The following is a 24,349-nucleotide window of genomic DNA, read 5'->3' as shown; positions in this document are numbered from 1 at the left end:
AAGTTAATAAACATTCTCTAAAAAAGCATAGCTAAGCTTATAAGCTAGTACTAAGAGAGATTGCCAGGGTCTATAAATGGAGGGTGAGGGGAATGAGGGAGGCCTAGAAGTAAGCTGACCCTGGGTGTGGGTGGAGTCTTGTCAGCTGGAGTCGCCTAGGTCTTGGGCTGTCATGATCCCATGGGAACAGGGGGCGGGGATGGGACCTGAGCCTCCCCTCACCCTCTCATGTGAAACCCGCTCCCTTGAAGGGTGGCACTCTCAAGGGAAGGGCAACCTAGTGGCCAGGGGAGATGACCCAGAAGCTTATCTGTTTTGTCCTGGGCCAACTCAGTCTCCCTGAGAACCTGCTTATGGGAAACCCATGCCTTGTGTAAAAATCAGTCCATGGCTTTTCTCTTTCTGAGGGCCTGGTTGAAGCAAAGATTAAACTGCTCTAAGACAAACCCACAACTCAGCCCAGGCAGGATTTCCTCTGATAAAGTCCCACCAAAGATGTGACACAAAATCACTATTTAAGGCATTAAAGTGGGTGATGAAAAACATTAATGGAAAAAACAATATGGAAAAAATAATACCAGGGAAAAAAACCAGGCCAACTTGAAAACAAATTGTTTATTCAAAGGACTGATTATAGAGCTGGTTAGAGTCAGCTGAAGAGACCATTGGAGAAGTGGATCATACAGCTGAGGAGTTTTCCCAAGTGTCAACATGGAGAGCTTGAGGTCTAATTAGGAATCCTGCCACAAAGAAGGAGCAAGAACATTTTCAAAGAACAAAGTGGCCTGGGGTTTTCCAGAATTTCTGAAAAATGTGAGCCCTCAAGCTCAGGATGCGCAATGAGTCTGAATAAGATAAAGATACACGCCTAAAAATATTTTATTGAATCTTTAGAACCCCAAAAGTGAATCTTAAAAGTTCTGAGAGATTTTTTTTTTAGAGGTGTCATAAAGGAACAACAAATGAATAGTGTGTTTCCCAATAATAACTCCTCCTCCCCCACCAGAAAGAGCCAGAAGACAGGAAGACAGATAAAATAATGTCTTCAAAGTGGTGAGAGAAAAGGACTGTCAGCATGGAATTTTGTATTCATCTAATCCATTCACGAAGAGTGCGGGTGGAATAAGGACATTATTGCAGGTCTGTGAGGACTTGAGAAAGTTGATCCAGAGCTGCTCGTTGCTGAAAGGGCTGGTCAAGGATGTGCTTTGGAAAGAAGGCGGTAAGCTGCAAGAAGCAGTGGTCTGCGAATAAATTGGTCAACATTTAGGGAATGCACACATAAACTGTCTGAGGAAAAACAAGGAAGTAGGTCTGGGGTGTGATGGAGAAGGAGGGGATGCATCAGGTTGGAAAGGGGGCTCATGCCAGTTGGAAGGGCATCAGACGTCAGACCTTCTCCAGTTCTGCTGCTGTTGAGGACGTGGCTGGAGATACATGAAATGAGGTCAAATATGTATGTTAGAAATATGGAGGGGACAAAACATTTTGATTAGGGACACCTGGGTGGCTCAGTGGGTTAAGCATCTGCCTTCAACTCAGGTCATGATCTTGGGGTCCTGGGATGGAGCCTTGAATCAGGCTCCCTGCTCAGCGGGGAGCCTTCCTCTCCCTCTGCCGCTCCCCCCAACTCATGCATGTGTGCACACGTGTGCTCTCTCAAAATCTTTTTTTTATTTAAATTTTATTTATTTGACACAGAGAGAGATCACAGGTAGGCAGAGCAGCAGGCAGAGAGAGAGCGGGAAGCAGGTTCCCTGCTGAGCAGAGAGCCCGATGCGGGGCTCGATCCCAGGACCCTGAGATCATGACCTGAGCCAAAGGCAGAGGCTCAACCCACTGAGCCACCCAGGCGCCCCTAGACTACTTTCTTAACATCATAACACTCTCTCCCCCCAAATGTCAATCCACGTTAAACTTAACAAACATGGCAGTTAGAAAATATGAAGGGAAAATGTCCTATACACATTTTACACAAATGTAAGTGTACAGGTATAAGTGTAATGTAAGTGTACAGGCAGCCAAGGACAAAGGTGGGCATCAAGGAGGTGGCGCGATGTGGTTCGAGGCGATGGGGACAGGGCGGACCCCTCGGGTGCTTTGTCTCCCTCCAGCTGTCCGTTTGCTCCAGTTCACTCAGAGCATTTTGTGAAGAGACGCTGTAGAAGCCTGGATGCATCTGGATGCTTCTAGGCACCTGTCGAAATAGCTCTCGCATTCAGATTGTTCGGTTCTGTCGCCAGTCCCGTCCAGAGAGAAAGCAGGTCCGGTTGGAGCCTGGGCGCGCACAACGGCCCACGAGGTTCTCCATCACCTTAGTAAGCGTGTCTGCATTGTCGAACATGTCCATGAGGACACACTGTCATTTCTGAACATGAACCCCACTGGAGGTCCTGAAGGGGGGCCTCCTGTAAGGTATTAAGGGGATGGGGTCCCACATCTCAGAAGTTTCCCGAGAGCAAAAGAAAGGGAAATGGTGAAAGCTAGCTCAAAGGGTGTGCCTTTGGGGTGGGAGCTGTATTTTGCTTCAAGTGTGTCTTTCAGGGGATAATGCTCCAGTAGTCCTGGTGGGCTGCCTCTGCCTCAGTTGGCCTGCCTGTGACCAGGTGTCCCTTGCCACGTGGAAACTCTCTTGCAGTACTAGGTGCGGGATGTCCATCTAGCCTGTGCCTGACTAGTTCACCTCCTGTGGGAGTCTTGCTCTAGGCACTGACCTCTCCCCGACGGGGTGGCGACCGCCGCTGACATTATTTGTACTTGCTTATTTGATTGTGCTCTCAACAATCCCAAAGGAATGATGCCAACGTTCTGCACACAAACGAGTCAGAGAGGACGGAGTCTTTAGACAAATCCCAAATAGAATCGGAGAGATCCACTGAAGGAAGGGACCTCAGAATCCCCAAGAAGTGTCACCCAGTCCAAGGTCGACGTGCACAAGGGGCTGAGTAGGGGCGCCCCACTCAAGTCCAGGGGTCGTCGTCCTATGGGGGCCGTCTCCTCCAGATCCCACTTCTGACGGCTAAATAAAAAGGTAAACTGAGGCAAGATCAAGATTGTCAGAAAGATGAGTTCACTTGGAAAGAGCAGCACAAGTGCAGTTCCTTTTTTTTTTTTTAAAGATTTTATTTACTTATTTGACAGAGGGAGAGAGATCACAAGTAGGCAGAGAGGCAGGCAGAGAGAGAGGAGGAAGCAGGCTCCCTGCTGAGCAGAGAGCCCGACGCAGGACTCGATCCCAGGACCCTGAGCCCATGACCCAAGCTGAAGGCAGAGGCTTAACCCACTGAGCCACCCAGGCGCCCCTCTCTCTCTCAAAATCTTTAAAAAACTTTTTAGTTACAAGTTTAGTAGTCACTAAAAAAATAGTAAGAGCAGCATGTATTAACTTCCAAACACCATAGAGGAGAAGGAGATAAAACCTGAATAGTCCAACAGATGCAGAAATAAAGGGGGTGAGGGCAGAATAAGCAAGGAAGAAGGATTATAAATAGGAATGACAAAATAAAGGTTTAAATGAGTCCAATTATATAGGAAATCACAATAGGCGTTGATGAATTAAACCTACCAGTTAAAAAGACAAATTGCTACATTGGTCTTAAAATAAAATCCAGCTTTATGCTATTTTTAAGAGTTCTACTTAAAACATACGAACACAGAAAGGTTGAAAGTAAAGAATAGAAAATGATTCTAGGCCAATATTAACCTCCCAAAAGTTGGTATAACTTTTTAAATAATCAGACAAACTAGACTTTCCTGGGGAAAAAGAAGTTCATTTTTAGGGATAAAGAAGGTCACTATATAATAGGGGGAAATAGCAGAGGCTGTATCAGGAAGATGTAACAATGCTGACCTGAAGTTCAGCTAATGAGATGGCCTTCAAATAAAGCCCACGTTGACAGATTTCCAGGAGAAACCGCTGAGTCCATGATCATGGTACGAAATGTTACGAGTTCTCAATAGCTATTAGATTGAGCTGGCAAAACAGGGTTCTATGAAACATTATTAAGCTCAAACTAAGGATACGCATAGAACCATACACTCCAGAGTACACGCATATTTATAAAAATTGACCACAGTCTAGCAAAATATACCAAATACCATAGTCTAAATCAGTATGTTGAGCCTCAAAATCAATTTAATTGATTACAGAAAACCTTTTCAAATGTTTTAATGTTGTAGAGAATACTGGTGCATCTGTGTACTAGTATTATTTCATGAAAGTTCATTATTTATATGTTGTATGTCACAATACACACACACATATACAAATGCTAATGTGTATGTTTCTGCATCCTGGGTCATGGGAAAAATTATTAATGTGTCTGGATCCTGGTTAAAAGTCTGAAAGCTTTGTCCTGTATCACACAGAACAGAGTCTGTGATGACAGAACAGTTAAATGAGGAACTGTCAATGATAATTCAAAACTCCCCAGTGTTAGGGGAGTTAAGGACACGGCCACCTCATGAGTCTGAGAAAATACAACTGAACAGTCATGAAAATAGTGTGTGTGTGCTACAGCTTGTAAGATGAAGCCACAGCAGTACTTAGAGGGAAATTTATTGCCTTAAGTATTTGCTGCAAGAAAAAAGAAAGGCCTGGAAATTAATAAATGTCTATGTCAGGAAGTTAGAAAGAACAGAATAAACCAATAGAAATGAGAGGAAGAAATAATGAAAATTAATTAGGTATGCTAGATCACAAACCCAAAAGCTGGTTCTAGAATCATCATTGAAATTGAATCAACAATTTATAACAGCCAAGACCTGGAAACAACCTAAGTCCATACACAGATGAGTAGATGAAGAAGTTGTGCCACACACACACTTGCACACATACTTGTGTGTGCCCGCTCACCGTGGAATATTGTTCAGCCATAAAAAGGGAAACCTTGCCATTTGCGACAACATGGAGGACCCTGCAGGCCTTATGTGAAGGGAAACAAGGCAGAGGAAGACAAATTCATATGCTCTCACTTACATGTGAAATCTAAGAAAAAAAAAAAAAACCCAAACCAGTTTCCTAGAAAAAGAGATGACATGTGGTTACCGTGGGCAGGGGGAGGGGGAATTGCAGCAAGAGGGTCAGAAGGTACAGACACCCGCTTACAACATAAGTCCATGCCAGGGACGTACCAGACAGCATGATGACTAAGCTAACATCGCTGTGTGTGGTGTGTCTGAACGTCATTAAGAGAGTAGAAGTTCTCCTCACAAGGAGAAAAGAACGTTTTTCCTTTTTTTTCTGTCTTGTTTTTGTCTCTATATGAGATGATGAGTATTAACTGAACTTAGTGTGGGAATCATTTCTTTCTCTCTATATATGTCAAGACATTGTGCTATACACCTTAAACTTACACAGTTCTGTCCTGTGTCCTATCTCAATAAAACTGAGTGGAAAAATGAAGTTAAGTTAGCACTTAAAATTCAGCTCCCTCTCTCTTCCCCCCACCACCAAGAACAGAGCTGGAAATACAGATCTTGACAGTTTTCAGGCAGATTCCACCAAACCTACAAAGAACAGGGGGAAGGGGACCATCCTTAGCTCATTTTATGAGCTGCGGTTGACCTTGCTACCAAGATCATATAAGAACTGGATCATAAGAATGACACCTGATTTCTCTTCACTTACAAGCACACATGCAAATCTCACATTAAAAAAAAAAAAAAAAGTGAGCAAATCTAGTGATACATTAAAAAAGAAAAGGCCCAACATCAAGAAGCGTTTATACCATACGAACCATCTGTGAGTTAACATTAGAACATATATTATTGTGATTCAACCCATTTCAGATTAGAGAAAATGTCAAGTGGTAAAGAAAAAGCATTTGCTAACATTCAGTACCCAATTGTTAAGAAGAAAAGAAAAGGGAACTAGGAATTCAAGATAGCTTAACCTGATGAAATGTTTCTACCAAAAAACCTATGGTCAGCACGGCATCTGATAGAAGTGGAGACTCAGAGGTGAGCCCAGTCAGCCCCCCTCCAACCCCAATCAGCACCACTTCAGAGTCCTGTGACACGAGAGCTGGGGTGGTAGAAAATGGACGGTCACAGTGTTTTTCACAATATTTGAAAACGGTCGGAGATGGAGGGGGTGGCGCCTGCATGGTTCAGTCGGTTAAGCTTCTGACTCTTGATTCTGGCTCAAGTCATGATCTCAGGGTCGTGAGATGGAGCCCCACGTCTGACTCTGGGTGTGGGTGCTTAAGATTCTCTACCCCGCCCTCGTCCCTTCCCCACTTCTTACTCTCTCCTCTCCAAAAAAAACCTTAGGAGATGGTAGTCCTGATGTGGCCATATCTGCTAGGGTCTCTGATTTAATTGTCACTTTGTTTTAGTTTTGTATCTTCCTAGCTGGTCACCTTGTGCCTAGAAAGTGCATCTGGAGACTTGCTCTCTTGGACACCCGCCCAGCACACCCCTGCCTCATGAGTCTCCCTTCCCCTGGCCCACAGCAGAGGAGCTGCTCAGTGATGAGACCCGGCCCTGGGGGTACTTTAAAGGGTCTCTGCACAAAACCTACTCAAATCCCAATTGCCAAATTGGCCTGAAGTGGCCAATTTGGACCAGGTAGGTGGGCCACACGAGTTAGCAGATGTGTGTCATGTCTAAAGAACTGAGGGCTTCCACTCACGTTTGCTCCCTAAATCCTTACTCCCTAGGAACAGAAGAAAACCTATTCTCTCAGGACCCTCAAGGTGAGTCAGTGAGTTTCCGCCAGCCGACCCTGGGAGTGGTCCCCAAGCCTTTGGGTGGCCTCTTGCTTCCTTCCCTCCTGGAACCTTGACGTTTCTGCTCTACACTCTTAAGTGTACTAGCAATAGTAAGTAAAAGCACCTAGTTCATAGACCTCTCCCAAAGCCATCGAACATAGATTCTCTGTGGTCAGCCCATACAAGATGTAGATGGTCACATATCTGGCCCCATTCTTTGCCCAGCTGGGCCTGGCCCTGTGGGAAACCCAGAGAGACATTCCTGCTGGAGGTCCTTTTGTGACAGCATGAATTTCAGAAGCAAAGCCCCCAGAATGCTGTTGCCAAGAGCACACTTGGGAGGCAACCCTGGTGTTCTCGCCCCTGTGAGTCTGGGATCTCTCCGTGATGTTCCTGCCCCACCCAAGCCAACTGCGGAGCAACAAGATGGCTGCCTCTCCTTTGGCACTCCTTGCTATCTGTGGGGATATGGCCTTCACTGTAAATGTTTCGGGGTACTACTTATCAAGACTAGGGCTTTTCATTTTTCCTGTGAAAGATTTCTTTTAATGAAATTCTAACTCAGGAATTAGTGGTGGGGAATAGGGTTTCTTTTTCGAGCAGCCGGTTCTGCCAAACTTGGAAGACGTATCGGGCTGCCATCAAACATACATTTGTGTGTGCAGCAGAGGAAGAAATATTCTCCCCAGCTTAGCTTTTGTGGAGTCTGTGCTCCCAACAGGATATATTTTTGTATCCCATATTGGCCTAACTTGAGTAAGATTCAAGGCGATTTTTCTCAGCCCTGGCTCTTTTGCCTCCACCACAAGGCTGCCCCAATCCTACAGTGCTCAGCAGGAAACAGATCCTGCTTTGTAAGAGCCTGGTGACCGCATCAGCACCGTGAACCTCCTGTAGCTTCCCGGGAGACGACTCTTGGAGGGTATAGTTGCTGAGAAGCTGCTTGGGGCTCGTGGCGTGACTCAGACCCCTGGCATCGCACTGCCTCAGACGAAGGGGAGTGTGTCAGAGGACTTTTGTCATCAGAATAAACTCATACAGTGATTATAATGTGGTGTTTGTATCTGAACGTGTCTGTGTTGGCAAAGTTTGGAGAGGTCCTCGTGAGGACCCAGAGTTCTAGTGGACGGATGTCCACTAAGACCGTAGAATGTTCCACGCCTTCTTGTCCCTGCCCTACCACCCACTGGATTCCCTCCAGGGCCGAGTAGGGTACAGTTTCCTTTCCCATACCTCGTTTGTGAGTGTGTTCCTGAAAAGGCTAATTTGGGACACCCTCTCCTGAGGGCACCTGGCTGTGGCTCCCACTGTCAACCCACAGCCAGAGGTCAGAATCCACTTGCCCAGGATTCAAAGGCTCCATGAATCCACGTCACACCTCACTCGTGAAGGTTATGGCTGTGATAAAGAGGTTCCCCGGTCCTGCAGACCCAGGGTGATGGTCAGGGGGAAGTAAATGTTTTAGCCACAGCTGGTGGGGTTTACCGCTGGGGGAGCACGGGCCATGGAGTTTTTGTCACGAGTCCCTTAAACCCTGTTCTAGCAAGGTACTTATTTAGAAAGTGAAATTGTGTGTGTGTTCTGTGATGAGAATGATTCTTCTTTGAACTTAATGCTGAGACACGTAAAACAATCTCTTTTCAGTCCCTTCTTTAAAATGCCCTACTGTCAGAGTTTGGATTTTGTGATTTTTTTTGGAGAAATTCCCACTCTCTTGCCGTCCCCTACTCCCAATGGAGGAGGAATCTCAACTGACAAGCCTGGACCTGGCCTGCCCCAAGGTCTAGAGATTTGGGGGGGGCGGGGGTCATGCCAGGAAGGGAGCCTTTTGACCTCTCTCCTTTTGCGCCCTCCTCCCTCTTTCCACCTTCGCTTGCCTGCCTTCTTACACTTGTCTTCTGTTCACTAATTCCATCACTGCTCCTCTTTGCGGGAGCCTAGGATCTGTTCAGGGGACTGGGAATGTGATAGTAGCATCAAAATTAGTTGATAAAAGATGGATGGACCCAAATAAGTAAGCCTCTTGGGGCTCCTCCCTGAAGTCGGACCCGGCCTGGGCTGGCAGCCAGGAAGCTGTGGACCGGTCCACAGGCAGTGAAAAGAGGTGGCTTGTGCTCTTGGTTTGGAAAATGTCATCAGGCAAAGGGCTCCCTCCCTGGGGTGAGGATTGGGTCTGATGACAGTGGTTTCCCTCCCTTTTGCAGCCTGCAAACATGAAATTCCACACCTGGGGTCTGTTATTTGGTGTACTTTCCCTGACTTCCTGTTTCCTAATGTGCAGATTGCAAATTTTGCCACTCCGTGTGTGTGTGTGTGTGTGTGTGTGTGTGTGTGTGTGTGTGAGAGAGAGAGAGAGAGAGAGAGAAGTGGGGGAAAGGAGAGGGAGCGGGAATCTTAAGCAGGCTCCATGCCCAGCACTGAGCCTGCCTGACTCGGGGCTTGATCTCACATCCCTGAGATCATGACCTGATCTGAAATAAAGAGTCTGACCCTCAACCGGCTGAGCCACACAGGCACCCCACAAGTTCTGCAGCTCTTTAGGAACTAACCTGAGGGCCATTTTTTTCTCAACAAATTTTTGATCGCTTTCCAGGATTCTGAAGGATTGTCTCTGACCCTTGGTCATCGTGTTTATCACAGCACTGGGGAAGGGAGACAACAGAGTAGAGATGGTATGCCAGGGGCCTGCTGGCCAAAGTGCATGCAGTTGAAAGCCTGTTAGAAGGACTTGGTTTGGTTTACATGGTATTTTTATTTTTAATCCGTTGATTTCACCTTAGGGAAAAAAAAAAAAAGATTTCTAGCCTAATTTGAAAAAGTAAGCGATCTCTCAACATGGTGCTCACGTTTCTACAACAATCAGCTATGGCTGGGTGACGCTTTCCCCTTAATTTGCTGGGACATTCTTGCCACAGTCCTCACCACTCCCCATTGCTCACCCCTGCCCATGCATGTGTTTATGTGCATCTTTGACCCCTGCAATAGAGAATCTATCGAATTGTGATTGGGACTTCTGATTCTCCAGGGTATTACATGTCCAGACCTGTACGCTGCTGTTGCTCTGTTGCTTCCTATCTTAGCACTAACGGGGGCTGCTCATATCTTGCATAAAAACTTACGTCTGGGGGTGCCTGGGTGGCACAGTCAGTTAAGCATTTGAATCTTGGTTTTGGCTCGGGTTGTGATTCGGGGTCATGAGATCGAGCCCCCTTGGGGCTTCAGGATCTTGAGATTGATCCCCACGTCAGGCTCTGCGTGGAGTCTGCTTAAGTTTCTTTGTACCCCTCCCCACCCCATGAGTGCATTCTCGCTTGCTCTCTCTCAAATAAATAAATCTTTTTTTTTTTTTAAAAGGTGCCTCACTTCTAAAGAGGGGCAGGAAGGAATGTATGACATCAGAGATTGCAGGAATTTGTTTCTTCTTTGAACTTACGAGTCTGAAGAATTAGTGAAAGCTTAAGTTTGCGGGTAGCGATGAGGATGGAAACTGATAAGTGCTGCAGTTTCTGCAAAAAGTAATCTACATGTATGTATTTGGCAGGTGAAAGGAAAGCAAGCCAGGATGGATATTTATGACACTCAGACCTTGGGGGTTGTGGTCTTCGGTGGATTCATGGTTGTTTCTGCCATTGGCATCTTCCTCGTGTCAACCTTCTCCATGAAGGAGACATCCTATGAAGAAGCCCTGGCCAACCAGCGCAAGGAGATGGCGAAAACTCACCACCAGAAAGTGGAGAAGAAAAAGAAGGAGAAAACAGTGGAGAAGAAAGGAAAGACCAAGAAAAAGGAAGATAAACCTAATGGGAAGATACCTGACCACGAGCCAGTCCCCAACATGACCATCCTTCTCAAAGACCCAATGCGGGCACCTGCAGTGGCCGTGGCTCCAACCTCAGTCCAGTCCCCCGTGGTCATTGCCCCCATAGCCACGGTACCAGCCATGCCTCAAGAGAAGCTCGCCTCCTCCCCTAAGGACAAAAAGAAAAAGGAGAAAAAAGTGGCAAAGGTGGAACCAGCAGTCAGTTCTGTAGTGAATTCCATCCAAGTTCTTGCCTCCAAGGCTGCCATCTTAGAAACTGCTCCCAAGGAGGTGCCTATGGTGGTTGTGCCTCCAGTGGGTGCCAAGGCCAGTATCCCTGCTACCGGCACTGCACAGGGCAAAAAGGCAGAGGGAGCCCAGAACCAGAGCAAAAAGGCAGAAGGAACCCCCAACCAGGGCAAAAAGGCAGAGGGGGCTCCCAACCAGGGCAAAAAGGCAGAAGGAACCCCCAACCAGGGCAAAAAGGCAGAAGGGGCTCCCAACCAAGGCAGAAAGGCAGAGGGGGCTCCCAACCAAGGCAAAAAGGCAGAGGGAACCCAGAATCAGGGCAAAAAGGCAGAGGGAGCCCAGAATCAGGGCAAAAAGGTAGAAGTGGCCCCGAACCAGGGCAAAAAAGCAGAGGGGGCCCAGAATCAAGGCAAAAAGGCAGAAGGAACTCCAAACCAGGGCAAAAAGGCAGAAGCGGCCCCCAACCAAGGCAAAAAGACAGATGGGGCCCCCAACCAGGGCAAAAAGGCAGAGGGAGCTCCCAACCAGGGCAAAAAAGTTGAGGGGGCCCAGAATCAGGGCAAAAAGACAGAAGGGGCACAGAATCAGGGCAAAAAGTCAGAGGGGGCCTCCAACCAGGGCAAAAAGGCAGAGGGGAGCCCCAATCAGGGCAAAAAGGTGGAAGTGGTTCAGAACCAGAGCAAAAAGGTAGAGGGAACCCCCAACCAGGGAAAAAAGGCAGAAGGGTCCCAGAACCAGGGCAAAAAGGCAGAGGGGGCCCAGAACCAGGGCAAAAAGGCAGAGGGGGCCCAGAACCAGGGCAAAAAGGCCGAAGGGACCCCTAACCAGGGCAAAAAGGAGGGAACCCCAAACCAGGGCAAAAAGGCAGAGGGGACCCCCAACCAGGGTAAAAAGGCAGAAGGGGCCCCCAACCAGGGCAAAAAGGAAGGAACCCCAAACCAAGGCAAAAAGACAGAAGGGACCCCCAACCAGGGCAAAAAGACAGAGGGGGCCCAGAATCAAGGCAAAAAGGCTGAGGGGGGCCAGAATCAGGGCAAAAAAGCTGAGGGGGCTCAGAATCAGGGCAAAAAAGCTGAGGGGGCCCAGAATCAGGGCAAAAAGGCAGATTCTGTTGCTAATCAGGGCACAAAGGCAGAGGGTGTTGTGAGCCAGGGGAAAAAAGCAGAGGGGGCCCCCAATCAAGGCAAAAAGGCAGAGGGAACCTCAAACCAGGGCAAAAAGTCAGAAGGGTCTCCCAACCAGGGCAAAAAGGTGGATGCCTCTGTCAATCAGGGTAAAAAGGCAGAGTCAGCTCCTATCCAAGGCAGAAATGCAGATATGGTCCAGAGCCAAGATGCACCAAAGCAAGAGGCTCCTGCGAAGAAGAAGTCTGGTTCAAAGAAGAAAGGTGAGCCTGGTAAGTAGTTCTGATATCTCTGTGAACTTGGTGGGGGAAGCTATCCTTCAGTGGCCTATGGGTTCCCTCTGGGGGAGCCTTATGTATCAGTTAGCTGTTGCCACAACAGAGCTGCGTAACAAACATTCCAGAATTTGGTAGCTTACACCAGCAGCCATTTATTCGTGTTCATGCTTCTGTTGAACTGGCTGAAGGTTGACTGATCTGGGTTGTCTCTGCTAAGTGGCTCATGTTTTGGCTCCTTGCTGCAGGTCGAACCTCAGTCTGTTGCACATGGGTTCCTTCTGGGCTCTAGCCTGAGGCCTCAGGGATTCTGGAGGGCGGAAAGCCTTCTCATGGTGATGGCAGAGATGTGAAAGGACACATTTCAAACCAGCATCCTATTGGCCTGAGCAAGTCATGTGACCAAGCCAGCAGCAAGGGGCCGGAAGCCCACTTTCTCCAGTGGGCTGGACTGCCACATGGCATTGGAAAAGGTGTGAATAGGTGTGAGGAAAGGAAAGGAATTGGGAATAGTAATTCCATCTGCCATGCAGTCTGGAACACTTCTGTGTCTGGGCAGATCTTAGAGGCCTGTGTTCTACCAGCCTGTTCTGTCACTAACCTCACCTGGTACTCATGTCCATGTGTTTGTTAAATGAATAATGGTAGGGTGTTTTTAAGGAGTGGTGGCATCCAACCCCACCCCACCCCCAGTTTTTCCTCTTCCCTACCCCAGTTACCTGTGGGTCATTTTATGTACTTGTCAGATAATACAGAATATTAATTTTCTGTTATGTTTTGAGTGCATATTACTAGAGAAATTGGGCCAGTGAGTTCTGGTTTCATGTTCATCATTCATTTGATACGGTAGTCTTGCGTTTTCTATCCCCCCCCCCCCCCCGCTTTTAAAAAGTCTTTGACTAGGGGTGCCTGGCTGGCTCAGCTGGTAGAGCATGCGACTCTTGATCTCAGGGTCATGAGTTTGAGCCCCATGTTGGGCATGGAGCTCACTTAAAAAAAAAAAGACTGACTAGTCATTAGTTGTTTTGGAAAATTAATTGCATTTGTCTTAATGAGGCATCTTGGGGGATCTGAAATGTGTGGGCCTGTGCTAGGTAGCACAAGGCCCTGTGTTTTTAGCTGGGTTTCCCTTTCTTACCCCTTTGTGAAGCTACATTCACTTTTTCCAGGTTTCCTCCTCCTCCAGCTTTGGGGGTGGGTATTTGCTCAGGCAGTACCCTATTCCTTGTGAGGGGACCCTGTGCTGTGTGAGCAGCTTCAGGCTCCTGCTGAAAGTCAAGGATCAGCCCCCCTGGGCCGCACGGGTCGGGTCAGCCTTCCAAAGCCCTTTGAAAATCCAGATGTTTAGCATCAGTCTGCCTCCGCACGCTGGAGGAAAGGCACACTGCCTTGTGTTTAAAGTGGTGTTCCACTTGACCCAGGAACAGGGTACTTGAGGCATGAAGACAGAGATGGAACCAAGAACTGGCCTGTTTTCTGTAAAGCATCAGGTGTGCTCAGAATAGAGCTTGCTGTGTCCTCTAGCCATTGTTACTGTGTTCGGCTTTAGACATAAAGTAAGGCATGGAGTAGGTGCTTTATGTTAGGAAGGAGGGCGAATGGTACTAATTTCCAGGTAATAGAGAGCCTTGTTTGGAGGAAGACCTAACTTTCTGACCTGTGTGAACCCACATGGCAGCTTGCTGGCATACAAGGCAATTCGAACAGAGAAAAGAAATACCATGGCTGGGATAAGAAAGATGAAATACTATGGAATGTCGCCAGTGCACCTGAGCCTGGCATTTGATGGACTTTTGATTTATTTGAATGCTTAGATAGCCCCATGTGAGCAGCCCTCGACTAGCTCTCTGGTGCCCACAGTTCAAACTTCGTGGCCCTGGAGCCCTCCCTGGCCTGAGCCAAGGTCTCCTCTATTCAGAGAAGGAACTCTTTCCTCTCCCTAAGCCTCTGTTCCTCTTCAGCAGGCAGCATCCCCCCAGTAGCCTAGGCTCCTCACACCTCCAGGCCCCCGAGTTTCTGGATGCCCAGGGTCAGCCCAGCCCAAGTTGTACCCTTGAGTGCACAGGACCCTGGAGAAACTGGGGGTGGACAGGCCATAGACAGACACCCAGAAGCTCACCCGCAGCCCACAGACAAGGAGGTCAAAGGCAGGTGGCCAGGGCTGACTGCTGCCTCCTGAGCCAATGGAGGACCATGGGATGTGTGGTATGACTGCACAAAAAGAACACGGCCTGCTTTCCATTAGGCAACATGGTCATGGCTGCAAGATCAGAGCCACAAATGCTAAATATGAGTCCGATTAATTCTGGAACACGAAACTCCATGTATGAGAGGTCATTGCAGCAGAAGGCTGAACCCTACTCTGTAAGCAACTGGGAAAATCCATGCTGTCCATGGACTTGTTCTTCAAACCCTCAGTCTCCACAGCTTCTGGCTAATTAGAAACACAGAAAGAAACCGGATTTGCCAGAGAGGCGGGAATATCACTGCAAATGCCTTAAGGCTCCCAGAGTGGAGAAGGGTTTGGATGGCTCATCACTGACCTCGACTTCAGAGTGCTTCCTCAGAGCAAGTCCTGAACTTCATGTCTGTATTTGGGAACACCAGACCCCCAAACTAAGGACAAAAGCACACACCTCACTCATTCCACCCTTGGGCCCACGATCCTTTACAGATAAGAGGAGTGAAGCTGCTGGAAGCCAGCAGAGACACACCACCTTGCCCTTCATGCCACCCTGGCAGGGACTTAAGGGGTCCTTACTGCTCCCCTGCATCCCCATCTAGCAAGCTCTGCTCCTGAGACCAACAGCATTAGCGTCTCCTGGGAGCTGGTTAGAAATTCAGAGTCTCAGGCTCCACCCAGAACTACCGAGTCAGACTCCCTCTGGACAAGTTCTGCAGGTGATTGATCCGCACGGTAAAGCTGGGGAAGCACTGCACTGGGGGAAGTTTCCAGAATTTCTGAACACACAGACTGTCTCGGGATCTACTTGGTGTTGGCGCAGAGAGTGGTCTGCTTCTGCCCCGGGGGATGGGGGTGGGGGTGGGACTCGAAGATGGCTCTGCACCCCAACCACAGGAACACAAGGCTGAGATCCCACAGTGCACACTTGGGAAAGTGGAAAACGAAGTATTAGACAGTTTCTTCCCCATGTCCCTAGACTCTCATGCTCCCTCTGAAGAATGAAGAAATTCACCTCTCGGGTATCCTATCTCCACTGCACATGATACTGTGTGTGGCTGGTGTTTCCTTCTGTGTCTCTCTGACCATCCACGCCACTGCTTTTGCGGCCAAGTGCCCCACCTTGGCCTTTGCAGTCTTCTCATTGCAACATCGGAGAGATGCATCTCCCATCGTCCAGGCTGATCCATATTAGTTTTGGCTGTCTCGATGTTTTCCAGGGTTTGCTTTTTTTTTTTTAAATTAAGTTTAATTCATCGAGCCCTTACATTTTTAGAGGTGTCCAGTCTACGCAGACTCTTGCAAATCTTAAACATGCTGCCTGAGACCAGAACATTTCTTCCCCTCTGTTGACATGATGCTCCCTCCCCTCACTGGTCCATAGTCACCTGTCACCCGTGGCTGCCTTCCCTGGCCTGTGCAGGGAAGGGATGTGCAGGGAAGGGCATGGCCACCTGCACAGTCAGTTCTTTTGGACACTGCTGTTTTCAACCAGAGCAACCAGGAGAGGAGAGGCCTGTGAAAATGAGCACGTCTCTGCAGCTCTGTGTTGGCACCATGCAGCTCATCTCGTGCTTTGTTCTGTCTGCCTGTATCCCAAGTGGCGTGGGGTAAGTGCCCCATTGTCCTCCCTATCCCAGTGCGATGCGACAAGTGAGGTCATGGAAGCTGCGGCCAGCCCACGACACATGGCAGATCAGCAAAACCTGCAAAACCTGCCCCGGAGCTGGGGGCACCACAGACCAGGGTGTGTCCTCAGTTGTCACCAGGTGGGCCCAGCAGGGTCCTTGCCGACAGGCACCCCAGAGAGAAACAGGGCAGGTGTGGAGGCGGACCCAGGACGTGCTTCTACAGGCCCAGCTTGGAACTCTTCCAGCACTTCCGATCTGTTTTTCCTACAAGAACAAATCAGGGCCATGTGGCAGCTTTTTACTGCTTGTCGTGGCCAGATTTGACAGTGAACACCTGCCTTCTAATCCATGCTTTGAGAATGTATTATTGTATAAATACATCCTTCCAGCAAACAAAATACGAGCAATACGGAAGCGTGGAAGGTGAAAAACCGAGTCTTTCCACTCCATGCCTCTCCCCACCTGTTCCCAGGGGAGCCTGGGAGATGTTCTGCTCAATACCTCGGCACACCCAGATGGGGCCTGCGGGGCGCACAGCTTGTGGGGCTTGCTTTGCTTACCAGGGTACTGGTGACATCGTTTCCTACTGTACCTATGGGGCTGCTGCCTCCAGCTCCATCTTGCTCCAAAGCGGGAATGTCTCATTTGTTTATTTAAATAATATTTACTAGTGTGTGGTTTTTTGGGAAGGTGGATTTCTTTTTTTTACAATTTCAGAGAGAGTGAGTGGGGAGAGGGGCAGAGGGAGAGGATCTCCAGCAGACTGCACTCAGCAGTCCAAGAAGCAGGGTTCGATCTCATGACCCTGAGATCATGACCTGAGCTGAAACCAGGAGTCGGGTGCTCACCTGACCGAACCACCCAGGCACCCCAAGAGTCTGCAGGTTTTTTTGCCGCTAACATTAATGCCGCGGTGACGTATCTGTGTTAGAGTGTGAGCAGCTCTTTAGATACGTCATGGCTGAGTGGAAAGGCAGGTGCATTTTTAATTTAGGAGGACAGTGCTACATCGCTCCCCAAAGACATTTCACGATTTCCTGTTCTCGAAGAGTGGTGAGAGGCCCACACGCGTGTTTCTCAGAGCCTTGCACCTGACCTGACCTCTCCCGTGGTGCTGTAGGAATAGCGATCACTTCAGGGGAGCATGAGAAACCCAGGGGTGCAATAAGGAGAAGGCACAGATTCCTTTCTTATCGCTGGCAGAAGAGGGAGCTCAGGGAACCGCAGAGAAGTGGATATTTCCCCGCAACTAAAGCCCCCGAGTGTGTGCAGCCAGCTTGCAGGCCTCGGCTGGCTCGTTCTCCTGTTCGGTGTTTATTAGGAAAAGCTGCGGACCTCTTACAGGAAGTGCATTGTGTACCTGGTGGTGGTTTCTTGAAAATCTGTTTTTGCCCTCGGGCTCCGTCTTTGCAGTACTTCTGCCAGCCCGCCTGCCCTGGGCTGCATGGGCGCTAACGGGCGGGTGAGCAGACGCTTTTTAGGTGAGCCCTTTCATCCCAGCACCTGGAAGGGAGTCCAGGTTCACACAGTGCAGGCCTGGCCCCCAGAGAAAGCAAAGACAGTCTTGGGGAATGAGGGGTGCCCATCTGCACGCACTCCACACTGTCCAGCTTCTGCTGGAGTTCGGCATGCACACTGCTGCTGCTGAGCGGGGCCCTTCCCTCTGGCACTGGCTTCACCCGGGACCCCCTTCCCTGTCTGCGGCCTGTGTGCCCTGGGGTCAGAAGCTCATCGAGTCAGGGCCCAGGGGATCCCGGCCCACCTGCAGAAGGTAGAACACGCTTTCAGACACCCCACAGTGACCCTGTTACACATACACACACACAAGTTCATGTGGGAGACAGGACCGTGGGTAAATTTTAGTTACCTTTCCTTTGCTTTCTGCATTTTCCAGTTTTTTCGTGACCTGCATTATTTTTTAGATGGAAAAGAAAAAAAACAAACTCCATTATTTGTCTGTGAGGCAAATAAACAGGCATTCACTGTACCAAGTGGAACTCCTCACCTTTTAGGCACCGTGAGGCAGCCCAGCCCTGACCATAGGTCCCTTGAGCATCTACCAAGCATCAGAAAGGAATGCTGCTCCTTCAGGGGTCCAGATCAGGGGAGGAAAGTGGCCAGTTCTCCTCAGGCACATCCCAGCCCCTGGGTGCCCAGTGCATTGTCATGAACTGAGCTGAGATGGAAAGTTAGTGGCTCCCACATCTGTGAAGCTGACAGGATCTTGGGGGAGGTGGGGGAGGCTCAGCTCCATATGGGGCAATCCCTCCCCCACCCCCACCCCGTCCTCTCCTTCTCCCAGAGCAGGCAAAAATGCACAAATAGGAGCATGTTCTTTAACGAAGCAGGGGTCACCAGAGGTCAGGGCAGATAGGGAAGAATTTTCAGACCTACTAGGGAAACTTCACTGAAGGGGTCTGCAGCTTAGCAGAAGCCCTAATCTTAAACCATGTGACTTGATAGGTGTGACACCCCTTCCTTCCCACAATCCCATCCCCCCCCAGCACCTCCCAAAATGACCTTCTGGCACTGTGTGTTTGCTAGGTCACCACCAGGAACGTGACACGATTGTTCTCAACCAGATATTTGGTTAGGCATGTGGTTTTTGAAGCTCCTTTCCATGCATTTATCCCCTTATAGGTCTGTAATGTGGATTTGTAGGTTTACGTGCTTTTCCGAAAGCCGAAACCGAAGTTCAGCTCTCTTTTGAGACTTCCCAGAAGTCACATGGACAGCAGATGGTGGCAGGGACAGCCTCAAGCCTTCGTGCCTCCATTTGAGGCCCCTCTCAGGCCAGGCCCAGCCCACCTCGGCGGCCTCTCTTCAGCCCCTTAGGGCTGGGGTATAGACAGGTGTGTATTGAGATTAGGTCTAATACTCTTTTCTTACGAACTTAGCTTTTCAGGGTTTGAAGCTCTGAAATCTCTGTAGGGCTTTTGAGCCTTTGTTCACTTTCTGTGTAAGTTCGTCAAACTGAACTTTGCTTTTTTGAAAGAACAAAAGCATCGCTTCGGGAAGGAGCCAAATCAGTATGGCACTGCCACGTCTTAGAGAAGCTGCTGGATGACATTCTTCCAGAACTCTCCATTCAGTCATCTTAAAACATGGCAGCGCTGGGGCTCCCGAGGCCGCCCTGAGGCAGCTGCAGTCAGGAAGCCCACAGGTGCACAAATCTTGTCTTTTTTGCTAAAAATCTCGATCATCATTTAAGTAAGGCGTGTTCTCCTTGGACCACCTACATGCCTGAGGAAGCCTGCGGAAGGATCTTGCCTAGAAGTCCTACAGGGCTTGTCCTTCCTGAAGAAATACTGTGATGTTTCTCTTTTCTCTCTCTTTTTTTTCTCTGGATATAAACTGGATTTTGTTGAAATTTGGGGGAAAAAAGTATAATGAGTAAAAGTCATTTAATCTATGGGATTTTTAAATTCCATGAGGCATTATTCAACACACAGCCTCTGGGATTTGCTAAGATTACTTTTTTCTCCAAAGGGAAAGGCCAGATTCAAAGGCCCCCAGATCGGGCTGCTCTTAACATTTTTGGTACTTTGCTCCATGCAGTTAAAATGCCAGATATTAGTGTCTGTGGCAGACAAGTGTCTGGCATGGCTGCTCCTCCAGGGACTGGATTGGGAGGGCAGGGCGGCCGCTGGGCAGTGGCGGACTTTGCAGCCTGAGCTGGGCTTAGGGTGCGTGCGTGCTGCCCAGGAGCCACTGTCCCCTGCCTCCAATGCAGTCATTGGATTTCCATCCGGAAATCATGAGGACTCATGAGGACCCTTTGCAGCCTCCGCCCCACAGTCTGAAGCTAGTGGGGAGACCGCCGACATACTGGCCAGTCCCACATCTCTAGAGAAGGGTGTGCTTGCCGGCTTCTCTGTGGTGTTGGGGGGGGGGTGCCCTTTGTATGTGGGCCAGCAGGAGTCAGGAGCTTGTCTCCGTCTCTAAGTCAGATGGTTGCTTGTGCAGTGGTGGGCTTCAAGGAGGCGCAGGGGAGCCCTTCCTGGTTTGGTTCAGGATTGGGGATGTCAGGGCCTGGAGGTCCTGAGGTTGGGGTCTGGCTTCCTGCAGTAGAGCCATGTGGGGCCACTGGCCTACACTGTTGGGGTGGCCCTTGTGCAGCATCTGGACGCAGCAGCCATTTGGCCTGCATCTGTGTGTCTTGAGATAGGACAGGCCTGCAGAACTGGCCTGGATGTTCCCTGAGCAAACAAGTGTTTCTGCCACTGGAGTTCTCCCCCAGCCCCCCACACCTCACCCCCATGGCAGGTTCCACTGGCAGAGTTCCTGGATTGACACCTGGGCCTCTGTCCCCCTAGCTCAGCTTCTTCAGTGCCCTTGAGCCCAGCCCTCCCCGCCCCGCCCCGGCTCTTCCCTCCTCTGCCCCTGCCTCCAGCCTTGTCCCCGCCATGTGTCCAGGCACAGACCTTTCTCCCTACTGGCCGTGCTCCTTGCCTATGAGATAGAATCCAGATCCTTGGGACCTAGGAAGAGGTGGACCCACTCTAGTCTCCCTTCCCTCTGCTCTGAAGAGCAAGGCCCTTCCAAGCCCCGTTGCTTGTCCTTGCTGCCCCCACCTTAAGCCAGCCCTCGCCTTCTTGGCTGAAGCATCTCCTGCTTTGAAATCTCTCCTGGCACCACTGCTGCAGTTGCTTCCTTGGCAGCACGCCCTCCCCACGTTCCTCTTATGTGGATCTGCTTCGTGGTGTCCACACGTCCCATGTCTCCTCTGCCTCTTAGCTGGTGCTTCCACCTCCAACTTACCTTCCAGGCCCAGCAGTTTGCTGGCTGTCAGGTACACAGCGTGAGCACACTATGGATGGAGACCGCTGGGACCGGCCCACCCTGGGCAGCCTGCACCCACTGCTGGCATTGAGCTGGCGCCCTGGGATGAGCTGTTGCATGGCCTGGGCCATCATCCCCTCACTGATGAGCAGCTATTGGCACCGCCCTGCTGGTGGAATTAGCTGGACGTGCACTGGGCAGGAGCTGGAACGTTCCAGTAACTGGACACCAAGAGGGGCTGCTGCCAACGCGGTGCTGGGCTGTGGAGCCCCATAGGGTCCTGAGCACTGACACCCGGCCACTGGGGATCCCAGTAGTTACATGAAGAGAAAACTGTCCACAGAGGACCCTGTAGTTGACAGCACAAAAGAGACTCCTAAGGGCCTGTTTGCAAAACCAGTTTAATTTTTGGTGACTAAAGCTCCCAGCAGGGTCACCTTATTTTGGAATTTGAGGTGTTACGCACATTATCTAGTGCCCCGTGCTCCTTGGCTGGGGGCCCGGCGGGGGCAGAGGGCTCCTTGCTTTACATAAACACAAGAGGGTGCGGACAGAACTGTGCCCCCCATGCTCCCTACCCACACAAGGAGGGAGCCACAGGGTCTGTGGGCTGTGCCACTCTGTCTGCAGGGCTGTCTCCTGGGCACCACCTTTGAGTGACTTCTCTGTTCCTTTGGTGGGAGTCGGAGGAAGGGCCAAGTCGCTTTAGCCCCCCTGAGCCCCTCCCTTTGTGCGTTGCCTCTTTCGGGGCCCGGGTGGGGTGGGGTCTGGGACCCTTCTGTGGGGCTTAAAGGTGGCCCTGCTGGTTGATTCTGCAGTGCTTTTTATGCTGGGTGTTGTTCCAGAGTGTTGGGATTTAATCTTTGCAACGAGGCTGTGAGAAAGGAAAGATTATTACACCCATTTTGCAGATGAGGGAACTGAGGCCATGGGAGGTGAAGCAACTTGTGCAAGGATGCACAGGCAGGCAGGAGCTGAGCTGAAATTTGAGCCCAGGCCACCTGGCTCAGGGGCCTTGTTCTGACCATGCTGTCCTATAGCCTGAGGGCAGAGGTGACCTGCAGGCTAGACCTGGCCCACAGATGTGTTCAACCCCACAGTGGTTTGATTTATTTATTTTTCATTGAGGTAGCTGCCAGCAGTAAAGGTCAGGAGATGACACATAAAAAATCTCGTTTCTGGCTTTCCCTGGCAAGTCCACATCTCTGAGAGTGTTGGCCCAGATTGCATGGGAGCCACCCCCTAGAGGACAAGGAATGCGTCTGTGGTCACCTCGCTCAGGAGGCTACTACCCCCGCTTCCCACCCCGAGTCAGACAGGTGCCATTCTTGCAGGGCCTGGCCCCTGGGGCTGTTCAGTGGGTCTCCTGCTGGACGGGTCTGGATTACTTCAGAACCACCAATGAGACACTGATCCTGTCTCTCCACTCCTTGCTTTCCTGCCACGTCCTTCCTCAAGGCCGCCCTGGCATTTCAGACTCACGGAGGTGGGCAAAGCACAGGGCTATAGGAGCAGGCCCTCAGGAAGCTGACCCCACTAGGATTCACTGTCTCATGGTCTTTAGCAAGTCAGTGGCCTAACGGACGAGATGTTGGTCTTTGACAAGTTTATTTTAGTGCCTTAAGATCTCACAGTCCTGAGGATTGTTTTGCTGGAGATACGCAGCGCACCGGCGTGGGTTAGCTTGTTAGCATGTTATTTGTTGGGGGGAGTCCGCTTGCCCATTTCACAGACATGGGCATCAAAATGAGCTTAGTGCCACTGGTTTGGTGAGAGGATCTTGAAATGCGGAAGTGAATGCAACTCACATGGGGTCCCCAAGTTCTGGTTTCTACTTCCAAGTGCTTTTTTCTTTCATTTTTACTTCCCCAGCTTTGGGGAGAGTAAAGACAGCACCATTCTTATCTAAAAGACTGAATGGAAAATTGTAAAGTCGTGGCTCCCTAAATATTTAAAGAGGGCATCCATATGAACACAGGGGCTATCATGGAAATTTCTGTGGGGAGATTGGGCAAGGGGCAGGGGAAATTTCAGTGTTGCTGTACGTAACTTTGGATTGTCACTTGTTCAAGGTTTCATGGCTTGGTTCACTGATATATCTAATAAAATTTAGTAGAATCGGATTAGAAAGTTTGCATAAAGGTGAATGGCGCTCACAGAATACCCTTGGGAACATTCTGGGGTCCGTCTCCCTGGCCCTCCAGGAGGGTGCGCAGTCTGTCAAGACTGCCGAGTCTGTGAGGAAGCAGATCCATGGCAAAAATTAATCTATTAAAAATCTATTAGATTTTATTTAACCCAGTTTGCCCCAAGTAGTATCATTTCAACATGCATTCGATACGGAAAATCATTACAGATGTTTTACATTCTTTTTTCCCCCTATACCAAGTCTTCAAAACCTGGGGTGCACTTGGACCTTGTAGCACACCTGGGTTCATGCCAGTCACATTTCAAGGGCCCAGGAGCCCTGTGTGGCTGGCGGCTGGCAGCTGGCATGGTGGGACAGTGCAGGAAGAGGTGACACTGTGCGGGACTTGGCCTTAGAGGGGCTGTCCTGCCCCGTCTGACCCCAGCTGTGTCTTTGAAGAGTGGACGTCCCTCTTCTGGAAAACCTTAGCAGTAAGCATCTGTCTACAGGCTGAGGGGGAAATGCAGGGTGGGGCCTGTAAACCAAAATGCTAACGGTGGGGTTTTCTTCTAGTATCAAACTCGAGAGGGGGGCTTTGCTTCAATTTTGGCTCTGCTGTAGTCAGAATGCTTTTTCTAGTGTGTATAAGTTTACCACTGAGATTATCTCATACACATATCTCAGTGAAAAGAAGAAAGGCTGAAGGGAGCATGCACCCCACCCCCGCTTCATTTTTGTGACACCCTCGAGCTCTTACGTCTTTCAGCATGGTTATTTTTACTCTCTCCAGCTTCACGGGGGTAAGAAATTATACAACGAAGGTGCTCATAGCAACCAGCTCGCCCACGCCCCACATTCCCCCCATTAAGGTATCATGCTAATTGCTTTGACTTGCGATGAAAATATTGTGACTAGTCAGTGAAAATATTGTGACAGGCTGGAGAATTTAGGGTTGCCATGGAAACCTTCCCCATTCATTGTCCTCAGTGAGGTGGGCTTAGTCGAAGGTGTCTCGGCAGGCCAGCCTGTCTCCCTTATGTCACTCCTCTGTGGCACCCCAGTCAGTGGGCTGTGGGGCAGATCCGGGCATTTCGGCGGGGGGTGCTGCCAGGTGGGGCACCTCAGGTTTCCCTGTCCTGTCTTCAAGGTGCATGAGAGCCTGCAGTGCGTGCGCGCGCGCGCGTGTGTGTGTGTGTGTGTGTGTGTGTCCGGAAATCAGGAGCACTGCAGAAGTGACAGGTGGTTGTTGGCACCTGACTCTGCCCTGCTGGAGCTCACTTAAAGACTGACAATTGGGCAGGCCCATTGTGAAAAGAACCAACCTCCCCTCTCCTAAAACCGGTCTTGGGCTTCATGAAGCTGGAAATAGTGTTTGAACGTGGATGTGTGCGAAGAGCTTCCTTTTCCCCAGGACCACAGAGATGCAACCTGAGAGGCATGAACCTTTGCTTTCCATCCTCCTCTCC

At 49.8% G+C, this 24,349-nt stretch overlaps 1 protein-coding gene across 3 annotated transcripts in view; it reads left to right on the top strand.

The window, feature by feature from the left end:
* RRBP1 (ribosome binding protein 1) overlaps positions 1-24,349 on the top strand; it is a 64,799-nt gene that overhangs the window by 14,408 nt on the left and 26,042 nt on the right. For all 3 annotated transcript variants that reach the window (XM_080813921.1, XM_080813920.1, XM_080813919.1), the window contains exon 2: positions 10,255-12,157. In XM_080813921.1, the coding sequence (XP_080670047.1) occupies positions 10,276-12,157 (1,882 nt within the window). In that variant the 5' untranslated portion in view covers positions 10,255-10,275. The remainder of the gene's footprint in view (positions 1-10,254; positions 12,158-24,349) is intronic.

The sequence above is a fragment of the Martes martes genome (genome assembly GCF_963455335.1).
Source record: "Martes martes genome assembly, chromosome: 9".
Lineage (NCBI taxonomy): Eukaryota > Metazoa > Chordata > Mammalia > Carnivora > Mustelidae > Martes > Martes martes.
This window is presented reverse-complemented; position numbering and strand designations above follow the sequence as displayed.